This window comes from Portunus trituberculatus, chromosome 50, assembly GCF_017591435.1.
Source record: "Portunus trituberculatus isolate SZX2019 chromosome 50, ASM1759143v1, whole genome shotgun sequence".
NCBI classification, from domain to species: domain Eukaryota; kingdom Metazoa; phylum Arthropoda; class Malacostraca; order Decapoda; family Portunidae; genus Portunus; species Portunus trituberculatus.
Genome location: NC_059304.1, coordinates 22,138,324 through 22,160,524, shown reverse-complemented (window position 1 = coordinate 22,160,524; position 22,201 = coordinate 22,138,324). Strand labels below are relative to the sequence as shown.

The window sequence follows — 22,201 nt, the reverse complement described above, 5'->3', positions numbered from 1 at the left end:
ATTCATATTTTATATCTTTATTTCTCTGGTTATTCTACGGTCAATATTTCTTTACCAGTATTTCACAGCTACTGTACTCTATGAGCAGCGCCCTACGGTACCATGTTTTATTTTTTTTTCATCTATTTTTTTTTTCAATAATAATTTCTTTTTACTATTAATGATTTTTTTCTTTACAATTTCTTTATTTTATATCTGGTATCAGTGAATCTGAAACGTGAGCATCGTTTGACCTCGTTACCTCATTTCCTCCAATCAGTCAAGCAACTTCCAATAATGAGGCACATCGTATACCCTGAAACTATTTCACACGTAACAGAATTGTATCTTAAAGATTTCTGCCCATACCTCTCAAAAGGGTCTAATTCAGGGGTTCTCAACCTGAGGTTCGAACGTGAACCGCAGAGGTTCACAAGATTTCCAAAGGTACTCGATGGCTAATCTAATAATATTCTTTGCAGTACTATTGCATATTGAGTTAATGTCAGTCACTAAATGAACAATATTCAGTTCAATATCAGGTTGCTGGGGATCAAGTGGTGTCTTATATAACTCACCGGGGTTCTCAATCAAAAAAAGGTTATACAACTTTCTAAGTATGGGTACTGACAGATTTGCGTCTCATCCACTCTTTCTCTCCGCCGAAATGTTGCATCCTTTTCTATCTTTTATCGCTATTTTCATGCTATTCTACTGATCTTGCTAATTGCATGCCTCCCCTCTTCCTGCGGCCTCGCTGCACAAGGCTTTCTTCTTGTCATCCCTATTCTGTCCAACTCTCGAATGCAAGAGTTAACCATTATTCTCAATCATTTATACCTTTTTCTGGTAAGCTCTAGAACTCCCTGCCTGCTCCTAGCTGTATTTCCATCTTCCTACGACTTAACTTCTTTTGAGATGGTGGCTTCAAGACATTTGTCCCTGAAAAATGAATAACTCATTTGATCTTTACGGGAACTAGCAACCCAACTAGTACATGGGCCTTTTTTTTTTTTTTCTTCTAATTTTTGTTGCCTTTGGCCAGTTGCCCCACCTGCATAAAAAAAGAAGGAAGATTAACATTTCAACATTATAAACAGAAATGTTCTTGGCAATCTGGTTAATCATCTCTGTAGTATTTTAGAATATTTATGGCAAGAATGCAGTTTCTGCATAAAGGTCTATAATCACCATGGTAAGCTACAAAGAACCATTACTTGTAATATCATCACTCATTACTCAATGCTCAGTCATCAGGAGTAGCGAGATAAGCATCTCTAACCTACTTGATTAAATTGGTTGCCATTTCATTTAGTAATGGTCTTCTTCATTCTTAACTAGTTATCAGGCTGACATCCTTCTGACAATCCACATTCACACACAAATATGACAATTTTATATATATATATATATATATATATATATATATATATATATATATATATATATATATATATATATATAGTGTGTGTGTGTGTATACACACACACACACACACACACACACACACAGCCCAGTAGCTCAGTGGTTAGAGCGCTGGCTTCACAAGCCAGAGGACCAGGGTTCGATTCCCCGGCCGGGTGGAGATATTTGGGTGTGTCTCCTTTCACGTGTAGCCCCTGTTCACCTAGCAGTGAGTAGGTACGGGATGTAAATCGAGGAGTTGTGACCTTGATGTCCCGGTGTGTGGTGTGTGCCTGGTCTCAGGCCTATCCGAAGATCGGAAACAATGAGCTTTGAGCTCATTCCGTAGGGTAACATCTGGCTGTCTCGTCAGAGACTGCAGCAGATCAAACAGTGAATTACACACACACACACACACACACACACACACACACTAGGAAAATAGTACTATACACACATTTTTTTTATTTATTTACAAATAAAGACAACAAGAGCAGAGCTGCTGTGCCAGGTTTTATTAATTGTAAAAATACCTCACAGAGGCAAACTAATTGTGGCACATAAGCGGGAAATTGGTGGTGGGAATTTTTGGTTTTCACATCATGCAAACTACACAGAATGAGAGGGATGCAGCACTGATAGAGGAGGAGGAGGAGGAGGAGGAGGAGGAGGAGGAGGAGGAGGAGGAGGAGGAGGAGGAGGAGGAGGAGGAGGAGGAGGAGGAGGAGGAGGAGGAGGAGGAGGAGGAGGAGGAGGAGGAGGAGGAGGAGGAGGAGGAGGAGGAGGAGGAGGAGGAGGAGGAGGAGGAGGAGGAGGAGGAGGAGGAGGAGGAGGAGGAGGAGGAGGAGGAGGAGGAGGAGGAGGAGGAGGAGGAGGAGGAGGAGGAGGAGGAGGAGGAGGAGGAGGAGGAGGAGGAGGAGGAGGAGGAGGAGGAGGAGGAGGAGGAGGAGGAGGAGGAGGAGGAGGAGGAGGAGGAGGAGGAGGAGGAGGAGGAGGAGGAGGAGGAGGAGGAGGAGGAGGAGGAGGAGGAGGAGGAGGAGGAGGAGGAGGAGGAGGAGGAGGAGGAGGAGGAGGAGGAGGAGGAGGAGGAGGAGGAGGAGGAGGAGGAGGAGGAGGAGGAGGAGGAGGAGGAGGAGGAGGAGGAGGAGGAGGAGGAGGAGGAGGAGGAGGAGGAGGAGGAGGAGGAGGAGGAGGAGGAGGAGGAGGAGGAGGAGGAGGAGGAGGAGGAGGAGGAGGAGGAGGAGGAGGAGGAGGAGGAGGAGGAGGAGGAGGAGGAGGAGGAGGAGGAGGAGGAGGAGGAGGAGGAGGAGGAGGAGGAGGAGGAGGAGGAGGAGGAGGAGGAGGAGGAGGAGGAGGAGGAGGAGGAGGAGGACCAGGAAGAGAAGAACAGCAGTGCTGTCTTGACACAAGCTGTCACTGTTACTCCCCAAATTCTAGATGAATCTGCTGCCCCTCATCTTCATCCTGGGGAAAAAAAAAAGTATTAAAATTAATATAAAATAAATGCATTAGTACTTTATACCCAAATAAAGAATAAGTGAAGAAAATTAAAAACAAAAATCAATGAGTAATGTTTTTAAATAAACAACTTTCTGGAATACCAGATGCCTCAAAAATCAATAGAATAAAAAAAACCTTGCCAAAACAATAATGAACTAAACAAGAAATTTCAGTAACATTCCAGCAATCACACACACACACACACACACACACACACACACACACACACACACACACGAACACACTAACATATGAAGAAAAGCTGATGGAAATGGGACTGCCAACTTTACAAGATAGAAGAGAACGGGAAAGCCTAATAACAATGTATAAAATAGTAAATGGCATTGAAAAAATAGACAAGGAAAACCTGGTGCTGGTGACAGAAGATTAGAAGGACAAGAGCACATGTATAGAAGATTAGGATGAGGCAGTGTGTGAAGGATATTGGAAAATACAGTTCTCAACATACAACGGTGGAAAACTGGAATGCATTGAATGATGAAGTTGTTACAGCACATAATGTGCATAACTTTAAGGAAAAATTGAATAAATAGAGACATGGAGACAGAACACTATGAGCTCCGCTTGAACTTTGTACAATACAACTAAGTAAATACACACAACAGGGATATATCATTTGCAGGAGACAGAAGGGAAAAAGCAGGAGTATTGATAATGGCTCGAGAGGATATATACGTGGAAGGCAAAGGAGTAGTAAGAGTAACTTTATGTCAATGAAGATTAGTACTTGGAGGCTTGATGTACACAAAGAAGTGCAAAGTGAAGTGCTAAATTACCTGAACAATATGTAAAGAAATGACAGAAGAGTGCTACTTGTTGGGGATCTAAACTGCAAACATATAAATTGGGAAGAAATGGATGTAAACAGTCACACTGGATAATGGGGTGTAAGAAGTATTATAACTGGCAATAGTGAATTCAATGGGCCAATGGGTGAAAGACTATATGGAGGGAAGAAGAATGAGAGAGAGAGAGAGAGAGAGAGAGAGAGAGAGAGAGAGAGAGAGAGAGAGAGAGAGAGAGAGAGAGAGAGAGAGAGAGAGAGAGAGAGAGAGAGAGAGAGAGAGAGAGAGAGAGAGAGAGAGAGAGAGAGAGAGAGAGAGTTAAAAAATAAAATATCAGAGCCCAATGGGAAAGAATGATCATGTGGTTCTAGAAAATTAATTAGATCAGGAAATTTTGAAATGTGATTAGGGATACAAATAAAAAAGATTGAATGAGGCTAAGACAAATTTTAAAAGATTAAGAAATTACTTTGGTAGTATTGATTAGAAGGAAACCATGCAAGGCAAGACAGTCCAAGAGAAGTATGAAATATTCCCTAGACAAATACAATGAGGGTGTAAGGAGATATGTACCCAAATACAGAGTAAAAGAGAGCAAACACACGTGGTATAATGCTACATGTGCAAAACCTAAGAAGTGTAAGGATGCAGGTTGGAAAAACTTAAGAAAGCAGTAAAATAAGAAAATAGGAAGCAGTATAAAGAAGCATGAAATTAATACATTAGAATAAGAAGGGAGGAGAGAAATTTTAGAAGCGATGTAGTGAAAAGATGTGAAGAGGAACCCAAGTTTTTTTTATATAAGAAAGATGATGAACAGAGAGACCATCACTAAGTTAATTAAGAGAAATAGGATATATGAAACAATGGAAAAAATTAGTGAACTATGAATGAGAGCTTTAAATCAGTATTTAATGAAAAGGGAGACTTCGTAGAACCAAACAACCGAGTGATGCAGAATAGGTTATGAAGCATTGTGGTGTATAAACAGAAAATTAATAAATTACTAGAAAAGGTGGACGTAAGGAAAGCTATGGAACTAGATGGATCGTCAGGATGGACACAGAGAATGTAGAGAACAACAAATGGTGGAACCAACCTGGGATGTGATTAACAGTTCTTTATTGGAAGGAAAAGTACCAAGGGAATGGAAACGAGTAAATATAGTCTCAATATACAAAGGAGAAAAAAAAATGAGTCCCTAAATTAGTGTCACTGACTAATGTTGTGGGAAGGAAAAATGGTTAGAATATCTGATGAAAATTAAATAATAAATAACTCCCAATTTGTGTTTAGAAATGGGAGATTATGCATAACAAATTTACTAAGCTTTTATACAAGAGTAATAGATGAAATACAAGGGAGAGGTGGATGGGTTGACACAGTGTATTTGGACATTAAGAAGGCTTTCAACAGAGTACCACATAGAAGACTCCTATGGAAAATAAAACACATTGTAAGAATACAGGGAAGTATCTTAAACTGGCAGACTAATTAGCAGATAGGGAAATGAGGACAATGATAAGAGACATTCCATCAAGCTGGAGCACAGTTACCAAAGACATACCACAGGGTTCTGTGCTGGCACCAATTATGTTCCAAGTATATATTAATGATATACAAGAGGGATTGAATAGCTACATAAATCTGTATGCAGATAATGCAACTCTTGAGAATAATAAGGAACAACAAGGACTGTGTGATATTGACAAGATCTGGGAATGGAGCCAAAAGTGAAAAATTAGAATTTAAAATCAAGAAATGCCATGTGATGGAAATGGGTAATAGAAGATCTACATGGGAACACAAAATGGGAGAAGAGTTTATAATGAAAAGGAGAGAAGACCTGGAAGTGATTATACAAGACACCCTGATTCCAGGAAGACACATAAATGGGTTATTTGCTTCAACATACAAGACACTAACAAATATCAGGGTGGCATTCAATTACATGGAAAAGAGTATGATGAAAAGATCATAACCACTATGATAACAGCAGTGTTATGGTCACCATACAGGCAGAAGGACTTCAGAAAACTAGACAGGATCCAAAGGACCACTACAAAGATGGTGTCTGAATTAAAGGATCTTCTCTATGAAAAAAGATTGAAGGAAATGAAACTAGCTACCAACTTTGAAGGATAGATGGGAGAGAGGAGACCTAATAACGATGTGTAAGATAGTAAACTGTATGGAAAAGATAGTAAGACAAGACCTGGTATCACTAACTGAGGATGATAGACAAACAAGAGGACACTCCAAGATCATGAAAAGTCAGTGTTTGAGGAACATTAAAAAGTTAATTTTTTTGCATAGGATGGTGGAGATTGTAGTAGCACAAAATATACATAAATTTAAGGAAAAGTTGGATAAAAGTAGGTATGGGGACAGGTCACTATGAGTCCTGCTTGAACCCTGTAATATACAACTAAGTAAATACAACTAGGTTAATATACAAACTCACATCAAAGCCAAAGCAGGTTTCCATCTCCTTTTGCACTTCTTTTTTGGCCTCCACACTGCCCACCACCTCTGTCTTAAGCTCTGTTGGTTTCTTGTGTTGCAGCTCCAGAAGGGTTGAGCCCGGCACTAGGCATGCTCCATCCACTGAGCCTGCAATGACACCAACATCATCTCTTTTAGCTGCCCTTTACAATGCACAGGAAACAAAATATCAACATACTTCCAATAGAACCACAGAGTATGCTGTCAGGCCACTCTCCTACCATATGAAAAACATTCAACATTACAACACAAATATATGCACAGTTAAGGTTTATGTAATGGCTGCCAACCTCACCTATAGAGTCTGTGGCAATGGGATCTCCAGTTATAGTCTCTGGCACCATGAGTGGGGAGGCACTCAAGACCCCTCCCACACCAGTGCCATCCAGGGGACCGTCTGTCACTGGGATCCCATCTGACATCATCACATGGCCCTCTCCATCCTGCAGCAACAAAACACAAGATTAACTATGAACACATTTGTAAAAACTCACCTCTCTATCTTTTTCTTGCTTTTCCTCTCACAAACTTTTGATTCAGTATCTACACATAATCTCATCCATTCTTTCAACATGGTCTTAATACTTTAACATGACAATAAAATACACATACCTAATCAATGATCATCACAAAACACTGTCCTCTCCTGATATTCAACAAATTTAATGGGCTTGTACCTTTTCCTATTTTAACTTTATGCATGATCCATAAATATTCAGTCACAATAACATACAATAACACCAGGTCTTATGATCTTAGCTGAGCTGAGCAGCACCACCTTACCTGGAGCTGAATGACCTCCAGAACCACATACTGATTGCCATCTTGACCCTCAACAGCCATGATCTCATCCTCATCCACATCTCCTGTGTACATCTCCACCTGCACCAAACAAACATAAATACACATAAGATGAGTGCAGTGCAACAGTCACTGTATAGCAGAAAAGAAAAATGGTGCTGAAAATAATACACTATAGTGCCAAGAAAGATTGCTTCATCAACAATGCATTCTACTATCTAAATGAGGAAGTGATGAACCTGAGGAAACCAATGAAGATTTAATAGTGATGCAAAGCCCACCTGTTGGCCATTGATGAGCTGCAGCCTCTTCTGCCGGCCAATCTTGAGAGCCTGAGCCTTCTCCTGGGCAGAGGCATCAGGATCGTGGATGGCCATGTGGCGAATAAGGTTGCCTGGTGAAGGTGAGAATAGTGAATTACAATGGTGATAACTATAATAGGTTATAATTTCTCACTCAAGTACATTTCTCATACTGAGGGGGTGAAGAGTATAGATACAGAAAGCAAGCAGTTCATATTGGATGAGAGAGATGAATGAGTTTTGAAAGTATTTAAAGTGTGTACAATATACCTATTATGTAAAGAAGAAGAAATGAAAAAGTGAAATGTGGAGTGCTTGGACTATGCCAAGCAAAACACTACAGGTATTTGGCCTTGTGGAGTGCATGATGACTTGCAAGATAACTAAAAGCACATACTGTATAAGAGACAATGTGAAAGAATTTGGGTATGAAAGGCTATGAGGGTCAGAGTATGCAAGAACAAGAATAAGATCTGCAGCTATTTACTGGGAGAAATTTTTAGAAGCCAGCACAAGAAAAAAATATACATAGATACGAGTCTTCCTGATGAAATGAAGAGATCAACATCAGTACAAAGAACATTAGTATGGGTGTAACAGCAAAGGGAATACAATGCAGGTAATAAGTTAAATCTATATGGAGGATATGTGGTCACTTGGAAGGAAGAAATGTGTCAGTGAGTGCAGCAGCCCACCTTTGTGCCTAAATGCCTTGCCACACTCTGGACATTCCTGGGTCTTCTCCCGTGGTAGGGGTGGGATGTACTCAGGGTTGTGGTACAGGTTCTGGTGACGCTTCAGCAGCTGCTTCTGACGGAAGGCCTGTCAAGGGATGGGTGGTGAGTGTGGCATTGTGGCTGACCTCATGTGTAGGCTTACATGCTACTCTTCAATTAATGTATTTCAGTATTTTCACTAAGATTATAGAGTATTCCAAAATGCTTTTCCTTTCCTTGATTCTAGTTAAAATACCCAATTAGTCCTTTTATCCACTGCAATGTCCTTTCTCACCTCACCATAGCTCATCCAAACTAAACATTACAACACCATCACTCCATCACCATTAACAATCTCTCTACAACAGTGGTTCTTAACCTTTTTACTACCATGACCGCTCTAGGAATTTCTCCTTCCCTCCACACCCCCAATGAATTTTTTGAAATTTTAGAAAAAACAATACTTTTGCATTTTCCTAAACTTTTCATGCACTCGTTATGAAAATTATAAATATAACTAGAAAAATTCCAGTTATTTTCTCAAGTGGATGCACCCCCCTTGGAAATTACTGATGCCTCCCTAAGGGGGGGCATGCCCTCCAGGTTAAGATCCACCATTCTATAACCTCCTACTACAATAACGGTACTACTTTTCTATCATCCATCAATTTCCACCAACGCATCATCTTACCTCTCCTGCCTTCTCTCCCTTCCTCTAACTCTCAGCATCCTTCAATAAATCACCTATCACTCCCTACATCACCCATGTCTTCTCCAGAAAAAATCTGAAGCCTCTTGTCTTCCTCCCATCTCCCAGTCCTAAGGTATTCTATCCATCATGAGTGTGGCCCCTGAGGATCACCTGGTCGCACTGGTCACACTGATAGGGCTTCTGCTCAGTGTGGACCAGCATGTGAGATTCAAGATGCCTGGCAGAAGTGGAGGCATACGGGCAGAGGTCACACTTGAAGCACTTTTCACCTTCATGACTCTTGTTGTGTTGCTTGAATGTATACCTGCAGGCAATGAGCATTAACTGTAATACTAAGGAGACACACTCTAAACGTATGAAGTTGCTCCTGCAATAGTAAGGAAATGTGCAATAAACCTGTATTCATGACTGTGACTGATTACCTCTTAACAATAATATATAGAGCACTTTTCAAACAGTAATTTTTCAGTAGACTCATCTGGTAGGCATTCACATTATGCTTAATTCTAAAACCAAAGTTAAAGGCAGCAGCATAAACAGTGGAGGTAGATAAGACAACTGAGTAAAAGAACACATCAATCAAAAGGACAGTAGAATAAATTCCAACAATTATGATGACAGGATCAGAAATAAAACTAGTCCGTAATGGAGCATGTCAACAACAACAACAATGATGAGTGACAAGAGGCAGTGGCAGAGGTACTAACAAGACTTGTCTATAGAGGGAACTGGCTGATGGCTACACAACACTACAACTCTAATTTTCCAGAAGACAAGTATATAGAGAAGGACAGGCATGGCACCACACACCTGTCTGGGAATGCTTTGCCACACTTTTTGCACTTGAGGGGTTTGTCGGAGGTGTGGAGCTTCTGGACGTGTATCCTGAGGTCTGTCTTGCGGCCACAGGTTGTTGGGCACAGCTCACAGGCATACACTGGCTTGTTACCTGTCAGACACAAGGGTAGCACTGAGCCTTGTAATCCCTAGGGAGGCATAAGTGTCAAACTGAAAATATTTTACTTAACAAAGACAGTGGAAAAAGAGAGAAGAAAACTGAAGATACCTCATTAAAAAGAAACAAACCAAAATAGGAGAGGTGTATCTTAGCAAATAGTAGGTAAACATGAAAGTTCATTCTTTTGTACTTCTACTATCTCATAAGCCTAAACATTATCATAGGCATCTTTCCACTACTTTCAAGATTCATAGCCATTCCTTTCTCCTTTCTCTTTCTCTTCTCTTCATACACTTGTTCTATTCTATCACCTCAGAGACCTCCCCAGCCACAACCCAGTGCTCTCTTCTCCCCGGCAGTGTCCACTACCTGTGTGTATCAGCTTGTGGGCTTTGAGGGAGTTGGACTGGGTGAAGCGTGCCCGGCAGATCTCACACTCATACGGCTTCTCCCCGGTGTGGATCCTGAGGTGGCGCTTGAGCTTGAAGGTGTCGGGGCTGGCATAGGTGCAGTGGGGGCACTGATAAGGCCGCTCGCCAGAGTGACACCTCATGTGCCGCTTCAACTTGCTCAATTCCACACTGGCATACTCACAGTCCGGACATTTGTGGGGCTTCTCGTGAGTGTGGATGTAACGCACGTGCCTGACCAGCTCACCTGAAAACAACAACATGTCACAACCATCACCTGCAATCATAACAACTTCTGTACGTTATTTTCACAATGTAATTTCTCCTTCCATTTTAAAGGAGAATTTAGGAAATTAATTTCCTATTAGAAATTATGAAAGTAAAATACACACCAAACATATCAATTTTAATAGACAAATGCTAGAGTGAAGACTCAATAATCGAATGTCTTAAAAATTCAACTTTTCAATACTCGAATGCAAAAGTTCGATCTGGTACTCGAAAAAATATCTAATACAGGAATACTCCGCTTAACGAACAGGATAGGGGATATCAAAGCTGTTCGTAGAGTGGAAATTCGTTAAGCAGACGTAATTCTCCCATAGGAAATAATGGCAATAGAGGAGTGGAAACATAAATTTAATATCGTGGTGAAAGACAACACGCAGGCTAAAAGGCTCACAAGAAGAAGCGGCTGAGTCGTTGTGAGTCTCCGCTTTGTCTGTGGCCGATCTCATCTCTGCTTTAATTTTTGGTATTCCAAGTAAGATTTCACTTTATGCATTACAAAACAATCCTTTCCTGGAGGCAAGGTTTGTAAAAAGCTAATAGAAATGTTGTTTTGTGAACATAAATGCATATATAAGACAGTAACACCACCTCCAGAGGTGGTGTTCCCAGCAACCTCAGAGCAACCTGATAGCAACCTTGTCACTGTCCCTCCAACGTTCATGGATGCCATTTCGCGGCAGGAGGCTGCTCTGATGTTGTTAAAGAATCTTGGATCCAGCTCTAGGAGCGCTAGAGACAGAGGCAGGGAGCTAGCCAATCACAGCGAAGCTGCCACGTTCGGTCCCTCACCTGGCAAATTGAAACCCAGAAAATTCGCTAAAACAGATGTGGTTGTACGTTATGCAGACTTTTTGGTCTAACTTTATATAGTACGTTAAACCGGAAATTCGTTAAATGAACGTTTGTTAAGCGGAGTATTACTGTACTCGAACAGCCGCACGTGTGGTTGTAACCAAGGGTTCCTGGGTTTGCTTCCTACTGCTCCCAGTTGCCCATTTTGATACTGGTAATACTGAAACTAAAATACAGGTATTCTGGTATACCAAGTACCGGTGTACATCCCTAGTCCTGCCACTACGCCACTGTCAAGAGAACAACAACATTCTCCTGCATTCTGTCAGTGGTTTTTCATTAGAAACTAACAATGGCACCAAAAGGGTTTATCAGTGATGAAAATAAGGAATCTAGTGAGAGTGCAAGTGTTAGTGACCCACAGCCCTCCACTAGTGGGTTCACAGGAATCACACCAGGAGACGAATTACCCGACATTTTCAATGGTGGTGACTCGTCCCCCAACGAATAACCTCCCTCCTCCTTCCCACCCTTTCCCCTCCTTTTCTATGTTATTCATCACCAGCCTTCACTTACAGTAAGTACAAACTAAAATTATAAAAAAAATTACATTGAAATTTATTGTAAACTTCATGTTTTACTAAGGTTAGAATGAGTTACCTGAATTACAGGTATTGGTAGTCAAACTTTTTGATAATCGAACAGCCATTTGGAATGAATTAAGTTCATTGAGTCTCCACTGTATATGAACAGATAAGTCAAGTGCCTGCTTACCTGAAGTGGTGAAGGTGCTCTCACAGTACTTGCAGCGGTGTGGCTTGATGCCCGTGTGTGTGTTGACGTGGTTCTGCAAGGAGGCAAGCGTCTTGAAGCCACGTTCACACACAGAACATTTGTGCGGCCGCTCTTCACTGTGAGACTTCATGTGGCGTGATAACAGGTACCTGGGGAGTGGCAGGATCAGTGACTGATTGCTATTGCTGTCTCAGGTGTAAAGTATAATTGAGAGACACACACACACACACACACACACACACACACACACACACACACACACACACACACACACACAGCTCGGTAGCTCAGTGGTTAGAGCGCTGGCTTCACAAGCCAGAGGACTGGGGTTCGATTCCCCGGCTGGGTGGAGATATTTGGGTGTGTCTCCTTTCACGTGTAGCCCCTGTTCACCTAGCAGTGAGTAGGTACGGGATGTAAATCGAGGAGCTGTGACCTTGTTGTCCCGGTGTGTGGTGTGTGCCTGGTCTCAGGCCTATCTGAAGATCGGAAATAATGAGCTCTGAGCTCGTTCCGTAGGGTAACGTCTGGCTGTCTCGTCAGAGACTGCAGCAGATCAAACAGTGAACACACAATAAGTGAATTAGCACATATGTCACTGCAAGCCACACTGCTGAGGCGTGTCCTGTACACAGGTAAGGGGTGCATGTGTGTACCTTTTAGGACTGGTGTAATTGCAGTAGTTGCACATGTGGGCTTGTGTGACAGTCTGGGACTTCTTGTGGATGATACGCATCATTTTTTTGTCATCCTCTTCACCTGACTCCTGCAAGGAAACAAAAAGTGCATGACATCACATTGCAAGGCATACAATAGACAATGTATATAGATTTGGCTTTTATGTAGATTTTCATCATGTTTTTTGTATACACTGTGGTGGGAAACAATGGTGTGATACACAGTGGTGAGCCGTCCTGGTACTCACATAGCTGAGTCCCTCGTCTGCCTCATTGAAGTCATACACTGTGTCATCCTTGTCGGTGTCGCCGGACTGCTCCACAATGAGGACATAGCTCACCTCGCCAGGGTTGGTGGCAGATGGAACCAGGGTGACTATTTGGTTGTTGTCTCCTGCACACACAAGGAGAGGAGCATTTGAGAGAGAACAAGGGAAAACAGGAGGTTGGGTTAGTCAAGATATTTCCCAACAGTAGTTAGCATAACCAATTGACAGACTGACCTGTATTGAGAACAACTGGACTGTTGGCCTCTCCCTGCTGCATGCTGGGAATAACCTGCAGTGTGCCATCCTCCCCGAGTGCCACCTGGCCCTGCGACAGGCTGTCACCCTCCTGTACCGCCACCATCAACCAGAAATAATAATTGTGTATAGACCACTTGGAATTGAAAGTACTTCAACAATAATTTCTACTGTTATTTATACTATAACAACACAATGCTTCAGCACTTCAGAATGGGTGAGGAGAGGAAAGTTATAACTAGAAAATGTATATATATTAACAAAAGTAAGCAGATGTTGATGTAGCTACAAATGAGTATGCACACATCCACTCTCTTGAAAGACAAAGCCACACTGCAGCCTGGCCACACCTCATGCAGGGAGTCCTCCTCAGGGGTGAGCATCACGGAGGAGCCGTCTGCTCCTCCAGACTCTCCCTCCGAGCCCTCAGCCGGGTCAGAGGATGACACCACCACCATCTGCTGCTGGCTGCCGTCCACATTCTGGTAGAAGTATTGGCCGGACTCGTCCACAAACACCTGGGCCACATCACCTGGAGCATTCACCTGGATGGTAGCCATTCTAAAGCAGATAATTGGTAATTTGTAAATTACTCAAACAATTTGTTAAATTATATGAAAACAACCGTCAGTATAGCAGGAATGTTTTATTATCACAATAGCAACTGTGGTGTGAAACAAGCAGTGGGGTAATCAACTCACTGGTGGGTCCCTGGTCTCCTGTCTGTATCTCCTTGTTGAATGTGTCCAGGTAGTTGTGGATGTCACTAATGGCCTCGCCACTCTGGGCTGCCTCCATCCTGTACAGAAACACAAACCTTACTTAAGTAATGGTCGATGTTTCCCTTGTTTACTCCCATTAATGTGCTAACTCAACAGTACAGGATGGATAGTCAATAATGTTCCATGAAATTAAAACATCTCTGAGATATTAATGTACCTGATGATGAAACAAAAACATTTCAACACTGATTGATCAATCTTGAGAAGAGTATGACAAATGAAGGTGGTGGGCCAGGAGTGAGGAGTGCAATAAATGGATGGGACAACAAAGAAAGTACCTTTATTGCTAACTTCATGTTAATTAACCCAGATTTATTCAAATGGGAAACAAATTCTGATAAAAAAAAAAAGGCAGTCAGGGACTATTTTATGACAAGATAATGAGAGACAGCAGTAGTGGTAAGTAGTAACAGCCCAAGCAGGGTACATTCTCCCCAGCCCGCCTAATGACAAAAGTAACAATCAGAAAGATGAGTAGCAAAGCTCCTTCCCCATTACAGTGACATGTCCCTGCCACAGCAAAGTTCTCAGTGGCCAGGGTAAAGTCAGCTTTGCATCATTTGCCACGTAGTAATAGAAAAAGAGCCAATACTAACAGCCACAGGAAGACTAATGGTAATTCCCCCCATTGTAACCCCAAGCCACACTAATCAGACAATCAGTAGTGAGAGGAAAGGTAGGATACAGTGACTCTCCTGCCAGATGAGCAAGGCAGCAAGGCCCTTCCCTGTGCCTGGCTCATCACAACAAAGGCAGCAGCACGTAATGGCCGCCGCCTGCTTGCTCCTCCTCTCCTCGGGCCATCCCTCAACACCCCTCAGCCTACTCCCATTTCACACCTCGCCGCCGCCCTCATGCATACCCGGCGTGGGTGAAGGGCCCCTAGTGAGTGCCTCTCGCTGGGCCTCAAACAACAACCACGCAACCTGACGGACAAAGTCACATTTAAAGCTTTGAGAAGTGAAACGTAGGGGGCATTACTGGCGGCCTCGGGGACCCACCACAGGCTCCCTGCTATCTGCCCTCCTCGCCCCTCTGCACACACCCTTACTGGCTGCTCGTGGTCCTGGCCGATGCTTAGGCGGTGTGCTGACCGATGCCGTGGGAATAAAGGATGCTGGCGGGTCGCGTGATGATAAAACTGCAAGATGAATAACGGCAGGGTCACTCCCGCGGCGGCCGTCAGAGCGCGCGGCAACAATGGCGGCCTGTTGCCCCAGTCCCCCTTTCTCTCATCGCCCCCATCTTATTTTCGTGGCTTTTTCTTTTGAACCTCGATTTCGCCTTTTCCGCGTTCCATCTCGGTATTTATCACATCATAGCATAATGTTATAAGCTGTCGTGCCCGAAGAGTATTTTGACAGTGTATCATCAACTATTTCTTTTCAGATTTATGCAACTTTTCTTAATAATATGTTTGAATATATAAAAATATTTGATTGCTAAGTACATAGAGATGTACTTAGCAATCAAATATCTAATGGGCTTCATTGTCTTTACTTGAATATGTTCGGGAGAATCTTTTTTCCCGCTTTCAAAATTAGGCTATTTTTTCTTAGCATACGTGATTATGATATAGTTATATATTGTGCTGTTTATAGCCTATTCTTATTTAGTTTAAAACCTGAAGCATTATTTCCTTTCTTTTTCATTGTATGTCAGCAATCCTTAATGGTGGATTGAGATTGCTTAATTCGGATTGTTTATTCTGATGAGAACCGTGTTGAAAAGTTTGCATGATGCATCACAAATTAGTTACATACATTTCCTTTCCTGTGGCTCTGTAATTAATGTACTTTGCCTTGCATGTTTTTTCCTGGGCGTTGGGGGCGGGCCGGGGTGCCGATCAGCTGACCATCAAAACACTGACGGGGGCGGAGGTACGGGGTGGCTCAAAGACTGGTAGTCTGACAAGCTCAAATCACCGCTGGTTTAAGCAATGCTGGTGTCTGTCATATACATATATTTGAAGTGTGGTAAAGGATAATTTTGCCTTGAGACTCGTTGACGTATTATCACATAGTAATGTTGGCTAGGTGGTGGCAAGTGTGTGTTGACAGGTTCTCACTGCTGTCAAAGCCGCTGTGATCTGTGCCTTAGTACTTCTGTTTTATTGGTAGGTGTGGTATTTTGTTTGACTAATCTAACCTATATTTGCGTCTTCTTTACTCTGCTTGTGTGAAAAACTTTGGTTTTGTATAATTATTTGGGTTCACAGTTATGTCTTACTCCTTTCCACCATTATTCACGTCTTTTCTTACAGACTGACGTGGTGTACCGTAGACAGGCAGGATGGCTGCGCTAGAGAGCCAGAGCCATGTGTTTCCAGCACGGGTACCGGCAGAGGTTAGGACGCTGGTGAAGGCCACTCACACCATGGACAAAGCTGTCTTTAGGCGACTCATCAAAAGTAAGTATATAACCCTCCACTCCATTGTGCTTATTATATTTATTATTTTTTTTTATTATTATTATTAGTTATTATGACACTGATGATGATCTTTCAAGCTTGACTCTATAGTCTTAGAAGGAACTCTGAGTAACAATATCCATGTTTATTCCCCTCGCTATTATATGACATGGTGTTGCTCCTGTCAGTTGCCCTGGGTTACCTGCAAGGTGGAGGAGCAGAACAAGAAGCAGCCATTACCCACCTGTGTGGAGCAAGCCAAGCCAACACTGAAGAACAGGTCATGGTGAGTGAGGATTTAATGATGTAACGTGTGAAAACCTATTTAACAAGATATATTCCCTAAGGGCACAATTATAATTGAATATTAATTAGAAATGGGTTTATTTGATTATACAGTCTGCTCTGTGATGGCTGCAGTTACTTATGTCCATTCTTTCAGAGTGTGTGTGTTCAGTATTCTGGGGTAATAAGTCTGCTAAGGGCTGTCCTGAGGCTCAACACCACTACTACTCGACAAGATGCACTTGTGGCAGACCTCACAGCCCTTGGGTGAGTGCCAGACCTGCTCCTAGAAAACCTAGGCTGCTCTTTCTCATGGATGCATGTTTAACTCCAATTGTCACTGTTATTATTCCAGATTTCATCATGATACTAGAACAGCTATTTATAATAATAATAAAATTAGTTATAATTAGTGTTAAGCAGTGGCAGTCACAGCTTTTCTTCTCAGGCTACCTGGTGGGTTTGCTGTGGATGTGGGCCGAGTGGTGTATGGAGCAGCCCGGCCAGACATTGACCGCCAGCTAATTGCTAGCTCCCCATCACTGCCCACCCTGGCTCACATGAGCTGGAGGGTTGATGTCACTATTTCAACAAGGTAAAGGGATGACTCAAATTTTGACAAAGAAAACATAGATAACCATAATTTCTGACTTGAAATTATAATAATCATGGAAACTCATCGCTAAAGATCAGAGGTTGGTTTGGCTTTATCATGTCTGGCATCTAGAAATTTTCAAATGAGGATAGGTATGGCACAAATACCTTCCAGTTCCTGTCTATGCAGCTCATCTCTTTTAAGAGGGAGGTATCAAGACCCTAATTTTGGCTAACGTCTTTCTTTCCTCTATAGAACCAGCATCTAAATGGGCCTGTTTTCTTTCCTAATTTCTTTTTGCCCTTGGCTGACCCTCTCTCTCTCTCTCTAAAAAAAAAAAAAAAAAAAAAAAAAAATATATATATATATATATATATATATATATATATATATATATATATATATATATATATATATATATATATATATATATATATATATATATATATATATATATATATATATATATATATATATACTTTCAAAATTTTATCTTTCTACTTTTTCAAATGGTTGTGCTTTTGAATCTCTTAACACATAATAAATTACTTTCATTGTAATGTTTGTAGCTGGATGATTATATCTATAGGTGTAAATGATGATAACAGCACTAAAAATTAATCGCCTGGTTGCAGATTATACATTAATTTCATCCAAGGTACACATTAGCACATAAGGCAGGTGTCCTTCAACAGTTTGTTCTAAATTTCTTATCAAATGACATTGTTTCCCTCAGTTGGCTGTCACGAGTACTAGAACCAGTGGTGGTGATACAGATGAAGACCAGCACCGGTGCCTCACACACTTTCCAGGTTCCACTCAACAAGTTCCATGTGTTGAGGTTTACAGTAGCAAGCCTCCTGCACCAGATGAGCATGCTGCAGGCTGCTCCTATATGCAAAAAGTAGTGGTGGTAGTTGTAATGGTAGTGGCAGCAGTTGTTCTGATGGTGCAAAGTTTAATGCATCTAAGTGGAAGACTTTCAACTGATGTGATGTTGGATACGCTCACAGATGGTTGCTTTAATGGCATTTTCTCCTAGATATAATAGGAGCTTAGAGTAGAATACATTGAACACAAAAAACTTAGTCTTATTGTGGTGGTGATCAATGAGTAGTGTTACAATGTATGGTTTGTGGCTGTTCAAGTGCAGTAAACAAGTCAGTGATGACTGACTGGGTAACTATGATTGATGAATGCTCATGAGGCCAAGATACTCTGTTTAAACTAGGTATATGAACTTTGTAATGCAAAAATGGAAGTTTATTCATAAGCTTCATAGGCTCTTTGTAACAAATATTTTTCTATGTGGAATGATTATAGATCTATCCTGGCCACAGACAAACGTCAGCAACTAACATTTTGTGCTACACCTGCTAGTTTGATTTTTTTTTTCATGGTCCAAACTTTCAAGAAATCCAACTGTGATCTATGTACAGAAGTAGAATAGAGTGTGAGCCATTTGTCATCTATCCATGATTTACATTTGTAAATGTTTTTAGTATCATGGCAAGGAGTGTGACATGATAATTAAAACAAGTTTTACACAATGAAAAATTACTCCTATATCACACATTTATACAACTTACTGGTAAAGATCTTTCAAAAACATATTTTCAAGTTATTCCTGGCACCGACTGAGTGTTGAAACCTTGCTGAACATCACTGTTGCATACAAAATGCTTCCTTCACAATAAATCAATCATATAAAATAACTGGTATAAAAATTATGTGCATATTTTGAGAATGAAGTATAAAAATTCATTCATACTTCCATTGAATCATGAAAAGCAGTACTGTATAGTCAGTCACAACACATCCTGTAGGAATTAATTATATTCCTGTTGGGAACACTGAACTGTACAATATTATACTCTGCCTTTACTCTTATGTCTCTTAAATAAGGTCAGTAAAAGATATATATATATATATATATATATATATATATATATATATATATATATATATATATATATATATATATATATATATATATATATATTCCCAAGAACAGTGGAATTGGTATCTGCTTTCATTTTAAGGCTAGAAATGGTTATTTTATTAATGACCATAAAAGACCTCATTTTAAATACCTAGTAGTTTTCATGTAGCAAATTTGGGATGTGTGTGTGTGTGTAATTCACTGTTTGATCTGCTGCAGTCTCTGACGAGACAGCCAGACGTTACCCTACGGAACGAGCTCAGAGCTCATTATTTCCGATCTTGGGATAGGTCTGAGACCAGGCACACACCACACACCGGGACAACAAGGTCACAACTCCTCGATTTACATCCCGTACCTACTCACTGCTAGGTGAACAGGGGCTACACGTGAAAGGAGACACACCCAAATATCTCCACCCGGCCGGGGAATCAAACCCGGTCATCTGGCTTGAAGCCAGCGCTCTAACCACTGAGCTACCGGGCCGTGTGTGTGTGTGTGTGTGTGTGTGTGTGTGTGTGTGTGTGTTTTGTGTGTGTGTGTGTGTGTGTGTGTGTGTGTGTTTTGTTGTAGTTTTGCAGGGCCTGGGCTTTATGTTCATGTGGCCCCGTCTCCGTGTGTGTGTGTGTGTGTGTGTGTGTGTGTGTGTGTGTGTGTGTGTGTGTGTGAGAAACTTATTATAACTGGTTCGCTTAATGATAATTCATGCGACGAATGTTTTTTAAGGAACGTAATCTGTTTGTTAAGTGGGGGGGTTGCCTGTATATATATATATATATATATATATATATATATATATATATATATATATATATATATATATATATATATATATATATATATTACATACACACATACACACACACAAATACATACATACATGAGCATAACAATGCAATATGGCAATTCTCTGAGAACTTCAGCAACCCTTCATGTTATGTGTAATATTTCACAGCTGTCAACATTCCAGGACACTCCAGGTTGCATTACATTGCCTCCACTTCATTTTCTTAAAAGCAAGTGCTGTAAAATTTTAACTTTTGACCAAAGTTCCAATATCACATCTTATGCATGAATTACTTATTACACTTTTGACATGTATTCTTTTCACTATTTGATTTACACTAAACCTTTCTTACACACTCCAATTCTAAGCCTGATAGTACAGCAGTACATACACTCTAAGCTCAAAACCAAGAGGTTTGTGATTGGAGTGTTTGCGAAACATCATAGTGACTAGGAACACGAATCCAAATAGTAGGAATTTATGCCATAGTTACATTTATAATGTGTGGTGCTGATTGTTGGATGAATTAAGACATCAATGTTCCAGAACCAAAGCTAGCAATTTTCACACTAGCTGATGCCTTTCACCATAACTATCCTTATTAGCTGGGTGCAGATGGACCTTCATGATGACATCATCACTCAAGCTCACTTACTTTCCATAACAATTCACTTTCAAGGCCACTAATCCACATAACCAGTTGGAAAACAGGAAAAAATGACAGGGAACAGAATGGGCTCCAACCTCAGCATCATCCCTAAAATTGAGTTCACTTATGTAACTTTTAGGTTTTAATTTCTTGCTAAATGAGGGGAAAAAAAGGGATGGAGAGGATAGAGACGGGGTTGATAAAAGGAAGGAAATAATCAGAAAATAATGTTACATACAGTCTTTCCTTAACCTAATGCTGGAAGCAGCCAATCTCAAGCTACTTTTTAACAAAGGTGCTGTAGCCATCTCAGTTTTCTAAACAATAGTCATGCTCTCATTCACTCATCTTCCTGGTCTGAATACATTGACTTCATACTTTAGCATCAAAATTTTGACCAAGAGTTGATCATGAAATTATCGATGAAGATTAACATTTACATCTGTGGTTTATAAATGTTATTCTTCTTCTCTTCCTTTCTTACACACACACACACACACACACACACACACACACCATTAGGCTAGTGCACTATTCTTAAGCCTCCCGACCATCCCCCCCCACCCGTGTATATTTTCAGTATGTATGTACTGCAATTCAAACCATATATTATTACTACACACACACACACACACACACACACACACACACACACACACACACACACACACACACACACACACACACGGTCTATACAAAACTGGGGGAAAAAAAAAAATCAGTACTAAATATATATATAACTCTCAGTGGCTTACAAAATTAAGCCAGTTGTGGAGCTGTACTCCTTGGAGCAATCATTTCTGACTCACAGGTCTAGGACACAAGTCAGGCAAATAAATGTCTTTTCTTTGATAGGTGAACAGACAGGTAGGAAATGCAAGAGAAGTGAGAAGCTCAGTGGATTGCAGTTGGCATGATGGAGACAAGGAAACATGAACAACAACTGCTGACTTTCACTAAAGCACTGATGGCTGGATCATGACTTATCACAAAGATTTACATGTGAACATATGAGTGTCTGAGAAGTACATTCAGCTGTCATCAACATCCATGGAAACACTCATGAAATGGGCCATGTCAATGGATGAGTTATTCATGGGAACGTCAGGCAGGATGTTGGCCAAACCAATGTTCTCCAGACCAAGCGTGCCCACCAGGTTCAGCATTCCCCCTGTCACATCACCCCGATACACCAATGCATCCGACACCGAGGGATATGCAGATTTCCTTCCTCCTTCACACCTGACTAAATGCCGTGCTGGAGAGAGAAGAAGGATTTCAGTTAAAGATAATATATCCAGATTCTTTAACAAGTGTTGAGAGAATAACTAAGCATAAAGCTAGAATTTATACAAAATATTTGGAAATCTTCATTAAATATATTACATCGTCTCAATGATGAGAATTATGAATGGAAGGAAAACATACTAACCAAGAGGAATATAAAAAGAAATATTGATACCCAATAAAGATAGCAACATGGAGTGTGATATAATAATCACTAATATGTACAATCACATGAGAGAGAGAATTATGGACTGCCAAGGTTATATTGAACTCACTTCAAAATGGCCAGCTC

The 22,201-nt window shown here is 41.0% G+C and overlaps 3 protein-coding genes across 11 annotated transcripts in view; 1 reads left to right on the top strand and 2 right to left on the bottom strand.

Moving 5' to 3' along the window:
• Positions 1-2,686: 2,686 nt before the first annotated feature.
• LOC123499707 (transcriptional repressor CTCF-like) lies at positions 2,687-14,239 on the bottom strand. The gene is made up of 16 exons (XM_045248111.1): positions 14,112-14,239; positions 13,874-13,971; positions 13,523-13,704; positions 13,152-13,263; positions 12,897-13,042; positions 12,628-12,737; positions 11,951-12,120; positions 10,053-10,340; positions 9,536-9,674; positions 8,876-9,029; positions 7,993-8,119; positions 7,277-7,389; positions 6,978-7,076; positions 6,490-6,637; positions 6,154-6,302; positions 2,687-2,847 (listed from the first exon to the last, which is right to left on the bottom strand). Exons 2-16 carry the CDS (start codon positions 13,968-13,970, stop codon positions 2,803-2,805), a joined length of 2,079 nt encoding a protein of 692 aa, XP_045104046.1. The 5' UTR covers position 13,971; positions 14,112-14,239; the 3' UTR covers positions 2,687-2,802.
• A 1,466-nt stretch (positions 14,240-15,705) lies between these two features.
• LOC123499708 (COMM domain-containing protein 5-like) lies at positions 15,706-18,794 on the top strand. 2 transcript variants are annotated; one of them, XM_045248114.1, is made up of 6 exons: positions 15,706-15,834; positions 16,218-16,364; positions 16,553-16,650; positions 16,807-16,916; positions 17,098-17,244; positions 17,981-18,794. In XM_045248114.1, exons 2-6 carry the CDS (start codon positions 16,247-16,249, stop codon positions 18,150-18,152), a joined length of 645 nt encoding a protein of 214 aa, XP_045104049.1. In that variant the 5' UTR covers positions 15,706-15,834; positions 16,218-16,246; the 3' UTR covers positions 18,153-18,794. The 2 variants fall into 2 exon arrangements, with proteins under 2 accessions (XP_045104049.1, XP_045104047.1); XM_045248112.1 differs by having other exon boundaries at positions 15,801-16,070.
• A 2,550-nt stretch (positions 18,795-21,344) lies between these two features.
• Positions 21,345-22,201, bottom strand: part of LOC123500056 — a 46,127-nt gene continuing 45,270 nt past the window's right edge. For all 8 annotated transcript variants that reach the window (XM_045248681.1, XM_045248683.1, XM_045248682.1 and 5 more), the window contains one exon: positions 21,345-21,880. In XM_045248681.1, the coding sequence (XP_045104616.1) occupies positions 21,654-21,880 (227 nt within the window). In that variant the 3' untranslated portion in view covers positions 21,345-21,653. The remainder of the gene's footprint in view (positions 21,881-22,201) is intronic.

Excerpts from the sequence above, each read along its gene's own strand:
- LOC123499707 (XM_045248111.1), bottom strand. The coding sequence starts at position 13,970 with ATGGAGGCAGCCCAGAGTGGCGAGGCCATTAGTGACATCCACAACTAC. Across the intron at positions 13,264-13,522 it reads AGGAGGACTCCCTGCATGAG|GAGGGTGACAGCCTGTCGCA; the intron begins GTGTGGCCAGGC and ends GTGGCGGTACAG. Across the intron at positions 12,121-12,627 it reads AATTACACCAGTCCTAAAAG|GTACCTGTTATCACGCCACA; the intron begins GTACACACATGC and ends GCCACTCCCCAG.
- LOC123499708 (XM_045248114.1), top strand. The coding sequence starts at position 16,247 with ATGGCTGCGCTAGAGAGCCAGAGCCATGTGTTTCCAGCACGGGTACCG. Across the intron at positions 16,365-16,552 it reads CTTTAGGCGACTCATCAAAA|TTGCCCTGGGTTACCTGCAA; the intron begins GTAAGTATATAA and ends TGCTCCTGTCAG. Across the intron at positions 16,651-16,806 it reads ACACTGAAGAACAGGTCATG|AGTGTGTGTGTTCAGTATTC; the intron begins GTGAGTGAGGAT and ends CCATTCTTTCAG.